This window comes from Octopus sinensis, linkage group LG25 (genome assembly GCF_006345805.1).
Source record: "Octopus sinensis linkage group LG25, ASM634580v1, whole genome shotgun sequence".
NCBI lineage: Eukaryota > Metazoa > Mollusca > Cephalopoda > Octopoda > Octopodidae > Octopus > Octopus sinensis.
Window position 1 is genome coordinate 20,672,716 of NC_043021.1, and position 15,921 is coordinate 20,688,636.

Here is a 15,921-nt window from a genome sequence, read left to right on the forward strand (position 1 = left end):
ATGTATGTATATATATATATATATATATATCATCATCGTTTAACGTCCGTTTTCCGTGCTAGCACGGGTTGGACGGTTCGACCGGGGTCTGGGGAGCCAGGAGCTGCTCCAGGCTCCAGTCTGATCTGGCAGTGTTTCTACAGCTGGATGCCCTTCCTAACGCCAACCACTCCGCGAGTGTAGTGGGTGCTTTTTACGTGCCACCTGCACAGGTGCCAGAGGGGTCTGGCATCAGCCACGATCGGTTGGTGCTTTGTATGTGCCACCGGCACAGAAGCCAGTTGAGGCTGCACTGGCAACGGCCACATTTGGATGGTGCTTTTCATGTGTCACCGGCACAGGTATCACAACTACTGTTTCCATTGATATTTGGTTCGATGTTCATGTACATGCACTTGACTCAACAGGTCTCCTCAAGCACAGCGAGATGTTCCGGGATCCAAGGTACTTTGAATGGGCAGGGGTTATGCGGAACTGGTGCCGGAAGCATCCCGGGTCTTAGTAGTCACAGCACATCTCCAGAGATCTTGGTCCTTCGCCATTGCCTCTGTGAGGCCCAACGCTCTGAGGTCATGCTTGACTACCTCATCCCATGTCTTCCTGGGTCTACCTCTCCCCCTGATTCCTTCAACTGTTCGGGAGTGGCACTTCTTCACACATCTCTTCTCATCCATCCGCAGTACATGACCATACCATCGCAAGCGTCGCTCTGGCACACCACATCTGATGCTTCTTATGCCTAGCATTTCTCTCAGGGTGCTTACACTCTGTCGTGCATTCACACTGACATTACACATCCAGCGGATCATGCTAGCTTCATTTCTTTCAAGTCTACGCATGTCCTCTGCAGTCACGGCCCATGTTTCACTGCCGTGGAGCATGGCAGTTCGCACACATGCATCATACAATCTACCTTTCACTCTGAGTGAGAGACCCTTTGTCGCCAGTAGGGGTAGGAGCTTTCTAAACTTTGCCCAGGCTATTCGTGTTCTAGTGGTGACACTCTCTGAGCATCCACCCCCACTACTAACTTGGTCACCCAGGTAGCGGAAACTATCAACTACTTCTAGTTTCTCCCCCTGGAGTGTGATGGAATCTGTTTTCTGAGTGTCTGTGGTGTCTATTGTCCCTGTGCATTTGCCGCACATGAAAGCTATCTTATCAGTTAATTTCCCTTTGATGTTGCTGCACCTCTTATGTGTCCATAGCTTACACTGGGTGCATCTTATGGAGTTTCTACCTACACCTTTCCTACAGCTCGAGCAGGGCCACCTGCCCGATGAGGTGTGTGCTGAGTTTGCCTTTCTGCATACTATAATTTTGGTCTTCGCTACAATTACTCTAAGGCCCTTTGATTCTAACCCTTGTTTCCACACCCGAAATTTCTTTTTTAGTTCCGGTAGTGATTCTGCAATGAGGGCCAGGTTATCAGCATAGAGGAGCTCCCAGGGGCAACCTGTTTTGAATTCCTCTGTTATTGCCTGGAGGACTATGATGAATAAAAGGGGACTGAGGGCTGAGCCCTGGTGTACACCTACTTCTACCCGGAATTCTTCACTATATTCGTTGCCAATCCTAACCTTGCTGACAGCCTCTCTGTATAGAGCCTGTACAGCCCTTATTAGCCATTCGTCAATCAACAGTTTCCGCATCAACCACCAGATAAGGGATCGGGGAACCCTGTCAAAGGCTTTCTCCAAGTCCACAAAAGCTATGTAGAGGGGTTTATCTTTAGCTAGGTACTTCTCCTGCAGTTGTCGGACCAGGAATATAGCATCAGTGGTGCTTCTACCCGGCACAAAACCGAACTGCATCTCATCTAAGCAAATTCTCTCCCTAATAAGATGGGTTATGACCCTCTCTGTGGCCTTCATCACTTGATCCAACAGTTTAATACCCCTGTAGTTTTTCTATCTAGAGCATCGCCCTTACCCTTGTAGCAGTTGACTATGGTGCTGCTGCACCAGTCATTGGGTATGACTCCATTGTGAACTACCTGGTTTACAATGCGGGTGACTAGGCATAGCCCACATAACCAGCTGTTTTAAGCATCTCAGCAGTGATACCTGATGGGCCGGGGGCTTTACCTGGTTTCATATCCTTAATTGCCTTAACTACAAGGGAGCTGTCTATTTGGATAGCTGGCCCCTCTACTGGGTCAACATTTGGCAGGCTCTCCTCCTCCCATTCATTCTCCACATTCAGCAGTCTTTCATAATGGCTTCTCCAAGCCTCTTTCTTTTCACCAACATTAAAAGCAAGTGCCCCATCATCCATGCGGACACATTTCTCTCCTGTAACATCACTATTTTCTCTCACACACTGTCTAGCAATACGAAATACCTCAGTTCTTTGGTCCTCACGTCACTGGACATTGGCAAACTTCTTCTTTTCTGCTATATCTTTGGCTATGTATACCTGCCGCCCGGCCTCCCTTTTGGCTACTTGGTACGGTTCCCTGCTACCCCCATCCCTCCAGGCCTGTTTCTTTGAACTAATGGCTTTGTCTACTGCACTATTCCACCACGTAACTCTAGGTCTGGAAGGAACTTTGCACCATCCACAGACTTGGTATGTGGCACTCAGCAAGCTGTCCCGTAGGAATTTCCAGCTACCTTCTATGTCCGACATCGGTAGCTCCTCCTCCCTCTCATCAAATTTCTTGATGAGGATGTCTCTAAATCTCTGACCATGTGAAGGGTTCTTTAGCTTCCAAATCCTTCTTTTCTGGATTGGTCTGTTTCTTGGAGTCCTTCTGGCCTCAAGCCTAAAGTCACTAGTTATTAGCCTATGCTGAGGGATACACTCTTCACCCGGGAGGGTCTTTGTATTTAAGAGCGACCCTGCATCCCACTGTCTGGTGAGGATGAAGTCTATTTGGCTAGCGGAGTCCCCTGACTGATAAGTTATAAGGTGGCAGTCAGGCTTCCTGAAGTTAGTGTTGCAGATTAAAAGGTTACATGCATCACAGAATTCCAGTAGTCTAGTTCCCTCCTCATTTCTGGTGCCAATACCATGGCCACCGTGAACCCCAGTGAAGATACCCGATTCCTGCCCAACATGCCCATTAAAGTCTCCACCCACAAAGATGAGGTCCTTGCCACTAGTCTTTGAGGTAGCCTGTAGAAGGGTATCATAAAAGTGGTCCTTCTGATCATTTGGTAGGCCCGCTTGTGGGGCATAGGCGGAGATAATCGTAGATGTGCCACTCTGTAGGACTAACCTGAGCTTAAGCACTCTATCCCAAACCCTGACAACCTCTATGACCTTATCCACCCATTTCTCTGCAAGGAGAATGCCTACACCCCCTACCCCATCCATGTTACCTTGCCAGAAGACTTTATACCTATGTGCCTTGCCTGTGAGGACCCTAGCTGAAGCACCTCTCCACCTTACCTCTTGTATGCAGCATACATCAACCCGTCTTCTCTCAAGCATCTCTACAATCTCACTAGACCTACCTTTCAGTGTACCAACACTGACAGTGCCAACTCTGAAAACTGGGAAGGAGATGTGGGGGGGAGGGGTGCAATTCGGCACCTGAAAAGAAGAGGGTTGTTGTGGTGGCAGTGAACGATTTTTAGGCATTTTCGTCTGATCTCTCTTCTGACCTGACAACATTCAAGCATTTAGGCATGTTAAGGTTCTGGCCCCTGCGGTAGGCAGGATCAGGTGTTAGCAGCATTGTAAGCACAAGCATTAAAGTCATTGATGGTGTAGATGTAATCTCTGTGGTAGAAATACTGAAATTCTAGGTGTTAGTAGTATTCTAAGCAAGCATTATGGTCATTGAGCGACGTGGTTTAAGCAGTGTAGCAGAAACATGGATATTCTAGAGATGGGCTGGGGGGTGGGGTGGGGTTCTAGCAGGGAGGTGAGAGAGTGAGGGGGATGGGGAGAGGGTGCAGGTAATATAGGGTAGCACCAGTGGGGAGGGGTGTTAGGAGAAACGATGACAGGTTCTAGACAAAATAGAACATAGGATATCACGAGAGGGGTAATACATGGTGAAATAGCGTATTGAAGAGGGGGGTTCGAGGAGTAGACACCCATAATGGTGGTGGGAGAAGGGATATCCGGTATAGATGGAGAAAAATATAGAGATATCCGGTATTGGTGGTGGGGGTGGGCAAGGGCGGGTGCACCGCGAATGGCAAAGTTTGATACAGGGGAGAGTGAAGACTTGAACGGGCAAATTATCATAGAGGGCGAAGACAAAGTAACATGAAGAAAGGGAGAAATTATTAGCACATAAAAATGAAAGGATATTTTGGGAAGACGATGTCAACTGCTTAGCTCACGTAAAGAAACAAGTGTATTAGTATTAGTATATATATATATTATATATATATATACATACATACTCTTTTACTTGTTTCAGTCATTTGACTGCTGCCATGCTGGAGCACCGCCTTTAATCAAGGAAATTGACCCCAGGCCTTATTCTATCAGTCACTTTTGCCAAACAGCTAGGTTACGGGGACATGAACACACTAGCATTGGTTGTCAAGCGATGTTGGGTGGGGAAACACAAATATATACATATACATATATACAACGGGCTTCTTTCAGTTTCCGTCTACCAAATCCACTCACAGGGCTTTGGTCGGCCCGAGGCTTATAGTAGAAGACACTTGCCCAAGGTGCCACGCAGTGGGACTGAACCTGGAACCATGTGGCTGGTAAGCAAGCTATTTACCACACAGCCACTCCTGCACCTATATATATATATGGTGACCAGTTATAGTCACAATTTTGGCTAGGAAAAACCTCACAATAAATTTAGGGGATCCAGACAAAAACCAGCTAGGACAAACCCCCGTGACATTGTTTCCTGTGACCTTTTTTGACCTGGATTCATATATATACACACACACACAGAGTTGAAAAGGGGTTAAGAGTTCATACAAATCAAAAATTATGGTTAAAAAAGTAAAAAAAAGTTGGAAAAGGAAAATTTTAGAAGATGTTTAATATTTTTGTTACAGTGAGTGATTTAAAAAAATACCAGTTTTAATGTATCCATCTTATCAAATATCAAAAAGAATTTTTGGGGAAATATGTTGCTTATGAACCACATGGTTCCGGGTTCAGTCCCACTGAGTGGCACCTTGAGCAAGTGTCTTCTACTATAGCCTTGGGCCAATCAAAGCCTTGTGAGTGGATTTGGTAGATGGAAACTGAAAGAAGCCTGTTAAATATATGTGTGTATATATATATATATATGCATGTATGTGTGAGTATATGTTTGCGTGTCTGTGTTTGTCCCCCCCCCCAACATCGCTTGGCAACCAATGCTGGTGTGTTTACATGCCCATAACTTAGTGGTTCGGCAAAAGAGACCGATAGAATAAGTACTAGGTTTACAAAGAATAAGTCCTGGGGTCAATTTCCTCACCTAAAGGCGGTGCTCCAGCATGGCCACAGTCATATGACTGAAACAAGTAGAGAGAAAGTTTGAACCCATGTTTTAGTGCATAGTGAAATCCTACTTCAGGGACACTTGTTGTTATGTACCTTTTAGTCTATGTAGGATTAGGATGGGGGTTCAAGTTTCAGGAACTCTATTGAAATTGAAGAGGGAGATTCCATTCAGGATATGGCCAGATGGAACATATTGTCTTTCTGTTGAGGGAACATGGTCTGTGGTCAAGTGGTTCTTTTTAGGGATTGTCATTTGAAGTATTTGGAAGGAATCGTTTTTCATTTGCTGTGTGTGTGTGTTTTGTTTTGTCTGTGTGAGTGTCTATATATGTGTTGCAGGATATAGGGACGTGTCTATATATGTGTTAAGGCGGCGAGCTGGCAGACAAGTTAAAGCGCCGGGCGAAATACTTAGCGGTATTTCGTCTGTCGTTACGTTCTGAGTTCAAATTCCGCCGAGGTCACGCACTGGGGTCGATGTAATCGACTTAATCCGTTTGTCTGTCCTTGTTTGTCCTCTCTGTGTTTAGCCCCTTGTGGGTAGTAAAGAAATAGGTATTTCACCTGTCTTTATGTTCCAAGTTCTAATTCCGCTGAGGTCGACTTTGCCTTTCATCCTTTCGGGGTCGATAAATTAAGTATCAGTTACGCACTGGGGTCGATGCAATCGACTTAATCCATTTGTCTGTCCTTGTTTGTCCTCTCTGTGTTTAGCCCCTTGTGGGTAGTAAAGAAATAGATATAGGTATTTCACCTGTCTTTATGTTCCAAGTTCTAATTCCGCTGAGGTCAACTTTGCCTTTCATCCTTTCGGCGTCGATAAATTAAGTACCAGTTACGCCCTAGGGTCTATGTAATCAACTGGATCCCTTCGTCTGTCCTTGTTTGTCCCCTCTATGTTTAGCCCCTTCTGGGTAGTAAAGAAATATATATATGTGTTGCAGGTTATGGCCAACTGTGAGTGGGGTTTGGGAATACAGGGTCAAAACATTTTTCTTTTTTTTTCCCTTTTTCTATTGAGAGAATATGGTCAGTGGTTAAGTGGCGTTTTTAAGGATTTGGAAGGAATTATTTTACATTTGCTTTGTTGTGTGTGTGTGTGTTGTTTTGCCTGTGTGAGTGTGTGTGCCTATGTGTGTCTCTATGTATGTGCCGTTTTTGTTTTTGGGAAATGTTTTGTATATTGTAGTGTGTGTGTGTGTGTGTGTCTTTTTGGCTTTTGGGAGAAATGTATTGTGTGTGTGTGTGCACATGCATGTGACAGATCCTTATTTATTGATTTTGTTATTTGGGAGACAGGGTGGATGTGAAGCAGCTGTGACAGCAAGGGCAAGACTAGGAAATGTGGAGTATTGTTAGGTGGGAAAAGGTTCTGATTGGAGATAAAAGGAAAGGTCTATAGGAGTTGTGTGAGAGCTGCAATGCTGTATGGGAGTGAGACATGGTGTTTGAGGGAGAGAGAGAGATGGTAATTTTGAGAAGGACTGAGAGAGCAATGGTGAGAGAAATGCATGGTGGGAAGCTGTTTGATAAGAGGAGGACTGTTGACTTGATGGGGATGCTGGGTTGGAGGAATCGGTGGAATGGCTGGCAAGGGGGAATCGAGTGTGGTGGTATGTGTACGTGTTGAGGATCATGTTAATGGACGGTAGACTGGCGGTTATATCCATAGTGACCTCATTATTAAAGGTAGGGCATACCTACACAAGTATACTTCACACGAATTTGTTTCCTCATAACTTTCAGAAAAATTGGTATTGCTTTTAGTGAAATCTTTCACAAATACTTTTCGGATGGTATACATTACGATTACATCGGAATTTAATACGAACAAGAAAAACAAATGGTGACCACGCACATCACCTATCTACAAAATGAAGTTTGAAATTTTGTAGATATAAATGGAATGTGTGTCACTTTCGTTGTTAGAGAGGGGAAGGCGGCGAGCTGGCCGAAAGGCTTACCTGACAAAGAAGGAAGATTTATGTATAAATGTTAACTATTTTATTTTCTCATTCATAGAGAGGGAGAGCAAAATATGTATGTGTATGTGGTGAGGATCATGTTCTGAGGAGGGTGCTTGAGTTTGTGGTAAATGGATTGCAAAAGCAACGTGGAGGGGACAGGAGGAGGAGGAGATTGGGAGGGTTGGCTTGAGAAGGGAGGATGCCCCAAACCAGGCAAGATGGTGTGAGGGCAGTTGCTATGGCATTGAGGTAGATCCAGCCACCCCCATTAACGGGGACAAAACCCAGATTTAAAATACTGGATGATGATGATGATAATAGTGGATGTTTAGATACTTAGTTGTGACTTAAATTTGTAAAAGAATTTGGTGTGCTTATGGTTAGGGCAGCAGACTCGCGGTCAGAGGATTGTGGTTTCAATTCCCAGACCGGGCATTGTGTGTTTATTGAGCGAAAATACCTAAAGCTCCACGAGGCAGGGGGTGATGGCAACCCTTGTTGTACTCTTTTGCCCCAACTTTCTCTCACTCTTTCTTCCTGTTTCTTGAGTAACGCTGCAATGGACTGGCGTCCCATCCAGCTGGGGGGAACACATACGCCATAGAAACCGGGAAACTGGACCCATGAGCCTGGCTAGGCATGAAAAGGGTGCATAAAAAAACATATATATATATATGTATGTATGACTGTGGTTATGCCATGTAAAAAGCACTCAGTCCACTCAACCCTGTATGGTTGGTATTAGGAAGGGCATCCAGCTGTAAAAACCAGCCCAAAACCATTACAGAAGTATGTTGCAGTCTTCTGCTTGGTCAGCTCCTCTCAAACTGTCCAACCCATGCTAGCATGGAAGGCAGATGTTAAACATTTGTCTGAGGTGCCACAAACCGGGACTGAATCTGGAATTATGTATTTGGGAAGCAAATTTTTTTTTTAACTGTTTGGCTGTGCCCATGCTGTTATAAGGCATAGTTGAGAAAGGCATGCACATCATGCAATCTCCCCTCAGTTATAAAAGAGATATAAGAAATTTGCTGTGGATTAGCAAATACATACCAAAAACTTCATTGTATAATTAACTTGGTGTGACAGATACCATAGATAGCAGCTATTTGTCAACTGACGTACCTGATAAATAAACAGGTAAATAAATAGAAAGATTAATTAGACAAACATGGGCAGGTGTGGCAGTGTGGTGAGGGGCTTGCTCCTAACCACATGCTCCAGGGTTCAGTCCCACTGCATCACACCTTGATCAAGTGTCTTCTGCTACAGCCTCAAGCTGAGCAGTTCAAGAATTCGGACCTGGAGATCTCCATTTCCAGCGACTTCGAGGGGCCACCTCCCAGTGGTGTCGGGCGTCAACGAAGAGCCCTCGACTACAACAAGACGACCAAAGTTTTTTTTCTTTTTTCCATGCTGGGACACCACCTCGGAGGGTCTGGTTGAACAAATCACCCTCAGTACTTGTTTTTAAGCTATATACTTATATCAAACCCTTTTTGCTGAACTGCTAAGTGATGGGGTGTAAACAAACCAACACTGGTTGTCAAGTAGTGGTGGAAGACAAACAAATACATATACAAATAGATATATATGAGACAGGCTTCTTTCAGTTTCCATCTCCCGCCCCTAAGCCCTAGACCATAACCTAATCACCCTTACCCATCTTGTTGCTTAACAACAACAACAGCCTCAAACTGACCAAAGCCTTATGAGTGGATTTTGTAGACAGAAACTGGAAGAAGTCCATCATATGTGTGTGTGCGTGTTTGTGTCTGTGCTTGTCTCCCACCACTGGTTGCCAGCCAGTGTCTGCAGGTTTACATCCCTGTAACTTAGCAGTTCAGTAAAAGACACTGATAGAATAAGTACCAAGCTCAGCAAAAACATTAAGTGCTGGGGTTGATACGTTAAACTCAAAATTCTTTCAAGGTAGTGCTCCAGTCTGGCCGCAGTCTAATGACTGAAACAAGTAAAAGATAAAAAGCAAAACATAAACACAAACAAGGCTTTGGTCAGCCCAGGGCTGTAGTAGAAGACACCCAGTAGGACTGAACCCTGAACCATTTGGTTGGGAAGCAAGTTTTAGTCTTTGGACTGTGGCCATGCTGGGACACCACCTTGGAGGGTCTAGTTGAACAAATCACCCTCAGTACTTGCTTTTAAGCTATATACTTATATCAAACCCTTTTTGCTGAACTGCTAAGTTATGGGGTGTAAACAAACCAACACTGGTTGTCAAGCAGTGGTGGGAGACAAACAAATCATCATCATCGTTTAACGTCCGCTTTCCATGCTGGCATGGGTTGGATGGTTCGACTGGGGTCTGGGAAGCCCGAAGGCTGCACCAGGCCCAGTCTGATCTGGCAGTGTTTCTACAGCTGGATGCCCTTCCTAACGCCAACCACTCCGTGAGTATAATGGGTGCTTTTTACGTGCCAGCAATACAGGAGCCAGACGAGGCCAAGGTCGGATGGTGCTTTTTACGTGCCACCGGCACGGAGGCTTGGCGAGGCTGGCAATGGCCACGATCGGATGGTGTTTGTTACGTGCCACCGGCACAGAGGCCAGTCGATGCAGTGCTGGCTACGGCCACGTTCGGATGGTTCTCTTGTGTGCCACTGGCACTGGTACCACAACTACAAATTCCATTGATGTTGAAACAAATACATATACAAATAGATATATATGAGACAGGCTTCTTTCAGTTTCCATCTACCAAATCCATTCACAAGCCCCAGATTTATAGCAGAAGACACTTGCCCAAGGTACTGTGCAGTGGGACTGAACCCAAGACTGCACGGTTAGGAAATGAGCTTCTTAACAACACAAAGAAGGTTGATTCATTTGGTTTTATCGTTACCTTCTAATAAACACAACTGACCAGCTAAAAATAGCAGCCAGATCTCCCACAAATTACACTGCTATAGTCAAATATTCTTTGAACTGTAGACACAAGGCCTGAAACCGTGGGAGAGGGAGGGGCTAATCAATCACATTGATCTCAGGGTTTAACTGATACTTATTCTATTGATTCTGTAGTGATGCTATTTGGGAAGTTTTCAGCACGCATGCGCCGAGTTGGATTACTTCTGGTAGGCTGCCGGAAGTTCCCCCATGCGCAGAGAACTGCCAACAGGAAGTTTTCCCGCTAGATCGGTCTTTTTGTAGCTGCAGCCCTATCGAGCGGACACGACTCAACCTTCTCTCAAGGGAAAACCCAACACGTAGAGAAGCCCCCTTCTACGCGGGAACGGAGACAGCATTTTGGCTCACACAAGTTAACTATTGTGAATAGTTTTATGGACTTGGCTAACGGTTTTGCCCTGAAGAAAATATACGTGTATATATTTTATTTGCGAATCCAGACAAAATAAAGTATTATTTATTGCTGTTGAAGATAGTCGAAGTTTTGGTTTTCCTTCCGACACAATTGAATGTAACAGGATAAGACCGACACCCCTCAAGTGTTCCTGTGGCCTTCATCCCTGTTAGAACGCTAGAAGGAAGAAAGGCAAAGATGGACCTAAGTGGAATGTTTGCTGTCATAAATATTAGGTATATGTCTATCCCAGTGGTTTTCAACCAGGGTTCCACGGAACCTTAGGGTTCCGCAAGAAGTTACAAAAATGCTAAAATCGACAGTAATTTTTAATTCTCCTGTGTAGATATGTGTGCATAAGACAATTAAATTATTGCACAGGGGTTCCTCGAGCCTGTGAAATGTTTTCTTGGGGTTCCGCTCCAGCAAAAAGGTTGAAAAGCACTGGTCTATCCAGTATAATGTAATTCCTGGATACCTTGAAAAAAATTAACTGGAATGCCATAGGTCTGCTCAAACAGGGTGGGCCTGGGGCAAAAGAACAATTAACATGTGTAGGTATGGTTGTGTGGAGAGAAGCTTGCTCCCCAACCAATTGGTTCAGGGTTCAGTCCTACTGGGTGTCTTCTACTATAGCCTTGGGCTGATCAAAGCCTTGTGAGTGGATTCAGTAGATGGTTACTGTTGTATGTGTAATTATATATGTGTGTCTGTGTTTGTATTTGTCCCCATCCAGACTGCTTGACAACCAGTACTGAGCAGTTCAGCAAAAGAAACCAATAAAATAAGTGCCTGGCTTTAAAAATTCAACTAAAAATTCTTCAAGGCGGTGCCCCAGCATGGCTGCATTCTAATTGATTGTAAAAGATAAAAGTGAAAGGGTCTAAAACATAAAAGATGCCAATAAGGGACAACTATGTGGTTGCTCAACCTGCCAGAAACTGGCAGAAACGTTAGCACGAGTAAAATGCTTAGCGGTATTTCGTCTACCGTTACATTCTGAGTTCAAATTCCACCAAGGTTGACTTTGCCTTTCATCCTTTCGGGGTCGATAAATTAAGTACCAGTTATGCACTGGGGTCGATGTCATCGACTTAATCCCTTTTTCTGTCCTTGTTTGTTCCCTCTGTGTTTAGCCCCTTGTGAGCAGTAAAGAAATAGGTATTTCGTCTGCCGTTACGTTCTGAGTTCAAATTCCGCCGAGGTCGACTTTGCCTTTCATCCTTTCGGGGTCGATAAATTAAGTACCAGTTATGCACTGGGGTCGATGTCATCGACTTAATCCCTTTGTCTATCCTTGTTTGTCCCCTTGTGGGCAATAAAGAAATAAGAAACAGCAGTCTCTTCTGTACAAGCAAAGCATTTTAGTTCTGGATATAAAAAATGCCTGATCAAAGTTAGAAACTCTGGGTTAATGGACGATAGAGTAGCGTTTATATCCATAGTGACCTCATTATTAAAGGTAGGGCATACCTACACAAGTATACTCCACACGAATTTGTTTCCTCATAACTTTCAGAAAAATTGGTATTGCTTTTAGTGTACCAACCACATGGTTCCGGGTTCAGTCCCACTGCGTGGCACATTGGGCAAGTGTCTTCTACTATAGCCTCGGGCCGACCAAAGCCTTGTGAGTGGATTTGGTAGATGGAAACTGAAAGAAGCCCGTCGTATATATGTATATATATATATATATATGTGTGCTTGTATGTTTGTGTGTCTGTGTTTGTCCCCCTAGCATTGCTTGACAACCGATGCTGGTGTGTGTATGTCCCCGTTACTTAGCGGTTCGGCAAAAGAGACCGATAGAATAAGTACTGGGCTTACAAAGAATAAGTCCCGGGGTCGAGTTGCTCGATTAAAGGCGGTGCTCCAGCATGGCCGCAATCAAAATGACTGAAAGAAGTAAAAAGAAAGAAATACTTATCAGGTGGAATAAATTACGATTACATCGGAATTTAATACGAACAAGAAAAACAAATGGTGACCACGCACATCACCTATCTACAAAATGAAGTTTGAAATTTTGTAGATATAAATGGAATGTGTGTCACTTTCGTTGTTAGAGAGGGGAAGGCGGCGAGCTGGCCGAAAGGCTTACCTGACAAAGAAGGAAGATTTATATTCTCTTTTACTTGCTTCAGTCACCTGACTGCGGCCATGCTGGAGCATCACCTTTAGTCGAGCAAATCGACCCCAGGACTTATTCTTTGTAAGCCCAGTACTTATTCTATCAGTCTCTTTTGCCGAACCGCTAAGTGACGGGGATGTAAACACACCAGCATCGGTTGTCAAGCAATGTTGAGGGCGACAAACACAGACACACACACACATATATATATATATACATATATACGACAGGCTTCTTTCAGTTTCCGTCTACCAAATCCACTCACAAGGCATTGGTCGGCCCGGGCTATAGCAGAAGACACTTGCCCAAGATGCCACGCAGTGGGACTGAACCCAGAACCATGTGGTTGGTTAGCAAGCTACTTACCACACAGCCACTCCTGCACCTATAAATGTTAACTATTTTATTTTCTCATTCATAGAGAGGGAGAGCAAAATTTCACAATTTTTGGTAGACCTGGTATTTGTCAGTGAAACACTGGTTGCTGAGATTGGTGGAGGTCAACACCAAGACACATACATACATACGTTTCTTTATTACCCACAAGGGGCTAAACACAGAGGGGACAAACAAGGACAGACAAATGGATTAAATCGATTATATCGACCCTAGTGCGTTACTGGTACTTAATTTATCGACCCCGAAAGGATGAAAGGTAAAGTTGACCTTGGCGGAATTTGAACTCAGAACGTAACGGCAGATGAAATATGGCTACGCATTTTGCCAGGAGTGCTAACGGTTCTGCCAACTCGCCGCCTTAACATACATATATATGACGGGCTTCTCTCAGTTTCCCTTTACCAATTCCATTCAAAAGATTTTGCTCGGCTGGGGTTATAGTAGAAGACACGGCGAAGGTAAAGAATACGCACACCCGGCAGTTAGGGTTAGGGTTTTTTCTTACGCTGGTGACGGGGGTTGTGCGTGTTCTATACCTCCGCCGAAGACACTTGTCCCGAACCGGGAACTATGTAGTTGGAAATTAAACATCTTACCATATATAACGCAAAAACAATCTACAGACTGCAAGAGTCAATAACATAGAAACGCTCCGGCCCACAACTCGCGTGTCGCCAGATCAGAAGCACAGGCGTGCGCCTGTGAACTCCTCCCCCATCTCCCCTACTCTCCTGACCTTGCACCCTCTGATTTTCACCTCTTCCCAGCGAGGGGTTGTTTGGCTATGGACTACATTGAGCTTTCCATGTTGTGGTTTAGCCACTTTTTACACTAATGTTTTGTTTGTTTTTGTGCCCGGACCGGGTTTGACCTCAAGAGGGTCTTCCTCCACAAAAATACTTCCTTTTTCTTTTTAACTTGGAAAACATTTCTGATAAAAAAACAAAACAAAACAAAAAAACTTTCACTTTCAAAAAGATCTAAACAATTATTTAAATAGCAACCTGTAATAGAAATAATTAGATAAACGAAAATGAAATTTGGGAAGGAAAAGCTACGCACTTGCTTAATTGTCAATGAGTCGATGTGAGAAGCATGCTGTACGGCCGGACGGTGTTTAATAAAATTGGTTCCTAATGAATAAAAGCTTTGTAATTGTAACGCCGGTGTGCAATTCCTTGTACCTACCCACCAAAATATGTTGGAATATTATCGCTATTATCCATTAAGAAAAACGGGATTATCTGAAATATTATCATTGTAATCTAATGTGAATAGTTTTACGGTCGTTCGTTTTACCAAAAATAACAGCCAAATTACTTTCAACTACAATCAAAAGTTTGATTAATATTTTGTTTCACTCAAAGGTTTATACACCCTGCTGGGATCTTTTCGGTTTGAACGGCAGTTTTTAACATAATTTCTAGGTAACTAAAAGGTGATGTTACGGTACAAGTACCGGTGTACTTCTGGAAGTACCAGAGACGAGTGGCGTGTGCCAAAGACCTCGAGCAGTAGAGAACTGTCGTTCCTATAGAGATTAGTGGGCTCCTAGAGCTGATGATTAATTTCCCGTGTAAGGAAAAACAAACTGTTTATATAAGTATAACGAAGACTAAATCGGGATCTTTTCGGTTTGAACGGCAGTTTTTTCTAGCGGTGTCATATGAAATTGTCACCGATAATTATGACCCTAGTATCGATCTATTGCATTTCAATCTGTTTTAGATTTAGGGTTAGGGTGGGGGTAAGGGTATCTTTTTTTCTTCACAAATGTAAATAAACCCAATCTGTTTCTTAAACGAGGGACATATTCATACGGCACAGAAGTTGTTTACCTAAATGGACGTCAGTGATTGGTTAAAATTGCCGAAATGCAAGAAATCAAAGACGAAATATCTTACAAACTGTAGAATTTTCTCAATAAAGCCAAGAGAAAATGATGTTTTATAAACACATTCTACCATTATACGAAGTTAAAAATTTTTTAGTTACCTAGAAATTATGTTAAAAACTGCCGTTCAAACCGAAAAGATCCCCCTACTGTGTCAACCGATATGCGCAGTGACCAAAAGAACAGGATAATCCTCTTTGGAATGCCTTTAATTATAGGTCCACGGGGTCAATGTTAATCTGGATTTAAATAACAAAAATAATATCAGCATGCAAAACTATATAGGCACAGGAGTGGCTGTGTGGTAAGTAGCTTGCTAACCAACCACATGGTCCCGGGTTCAGTCCCACTGCATGGCATCTTGGGCAAGTGTCTTCTGCTATAGCCCCGGGCCGACCAATGCCTTGTGAGTGGATTTGGTAGACGGAAACTGAAAGAAGCCTGTTGTATATATGTATATATATATATATGTGTGTGTGTGTGTGTGTCTATGTGTTTGTGTGTCTGTGTTTGTTCCCCTAGCATTGCTTGACAACCGATGCTGGTGTGTTTACATCCCCGTCACTTAGCGGTTCGGCAAAAGAGACCGATAGAATAAGTACTGGGCTTACAAAGAATAAGTCCCGGGGTCGATATGCTCGACTAAAGGCGGTGCTCCAGCATGGCTGCAGTCAAATGACTGAAACAAGTAAAAGAGTAAAAAGAGTAATATCAGAAGTATAGTTTTTACCAACTTTCAGATTAACCCATAAAGCGCTGAGGTTTGCCGAGGGCACATTTT

At 43.8% G+C, this 15,921-nt stretch overlaps 1 protein-coding gene across 1 annotated transcript in view; it reads right to left on the reverse strand.

Annotated features, from left to right (window-relative positions):
• Positions 1 to 14,392, reverse strand: part of LOC115224345 (biotin--protein ligase) — a 29,354-nt gene extending 14,962 nt beyond the window's left edge. Inside the window, exons 1-2 of the mRNA XM_029795217.2 lie at positions 14,309 to 14,392; positions 8,448 to 8,519 (exon numbers count right to left, since the gene is read on the reverse strand). Coding sequence (XP_029651077.1) covers positions 8,448 to 8,459 — 12 coding nt within the window. The 5' untranslated portion in view covers positions 8,460 to 8,519; positions 14,309 to 14,392. The remainder of the gene's footprint in view (positions 1 to 8,447; positions 8,520 to 14,308) is intronic.
• Positions 14,393 to 15,921: the final 1,529 nt, after the last annotated feature.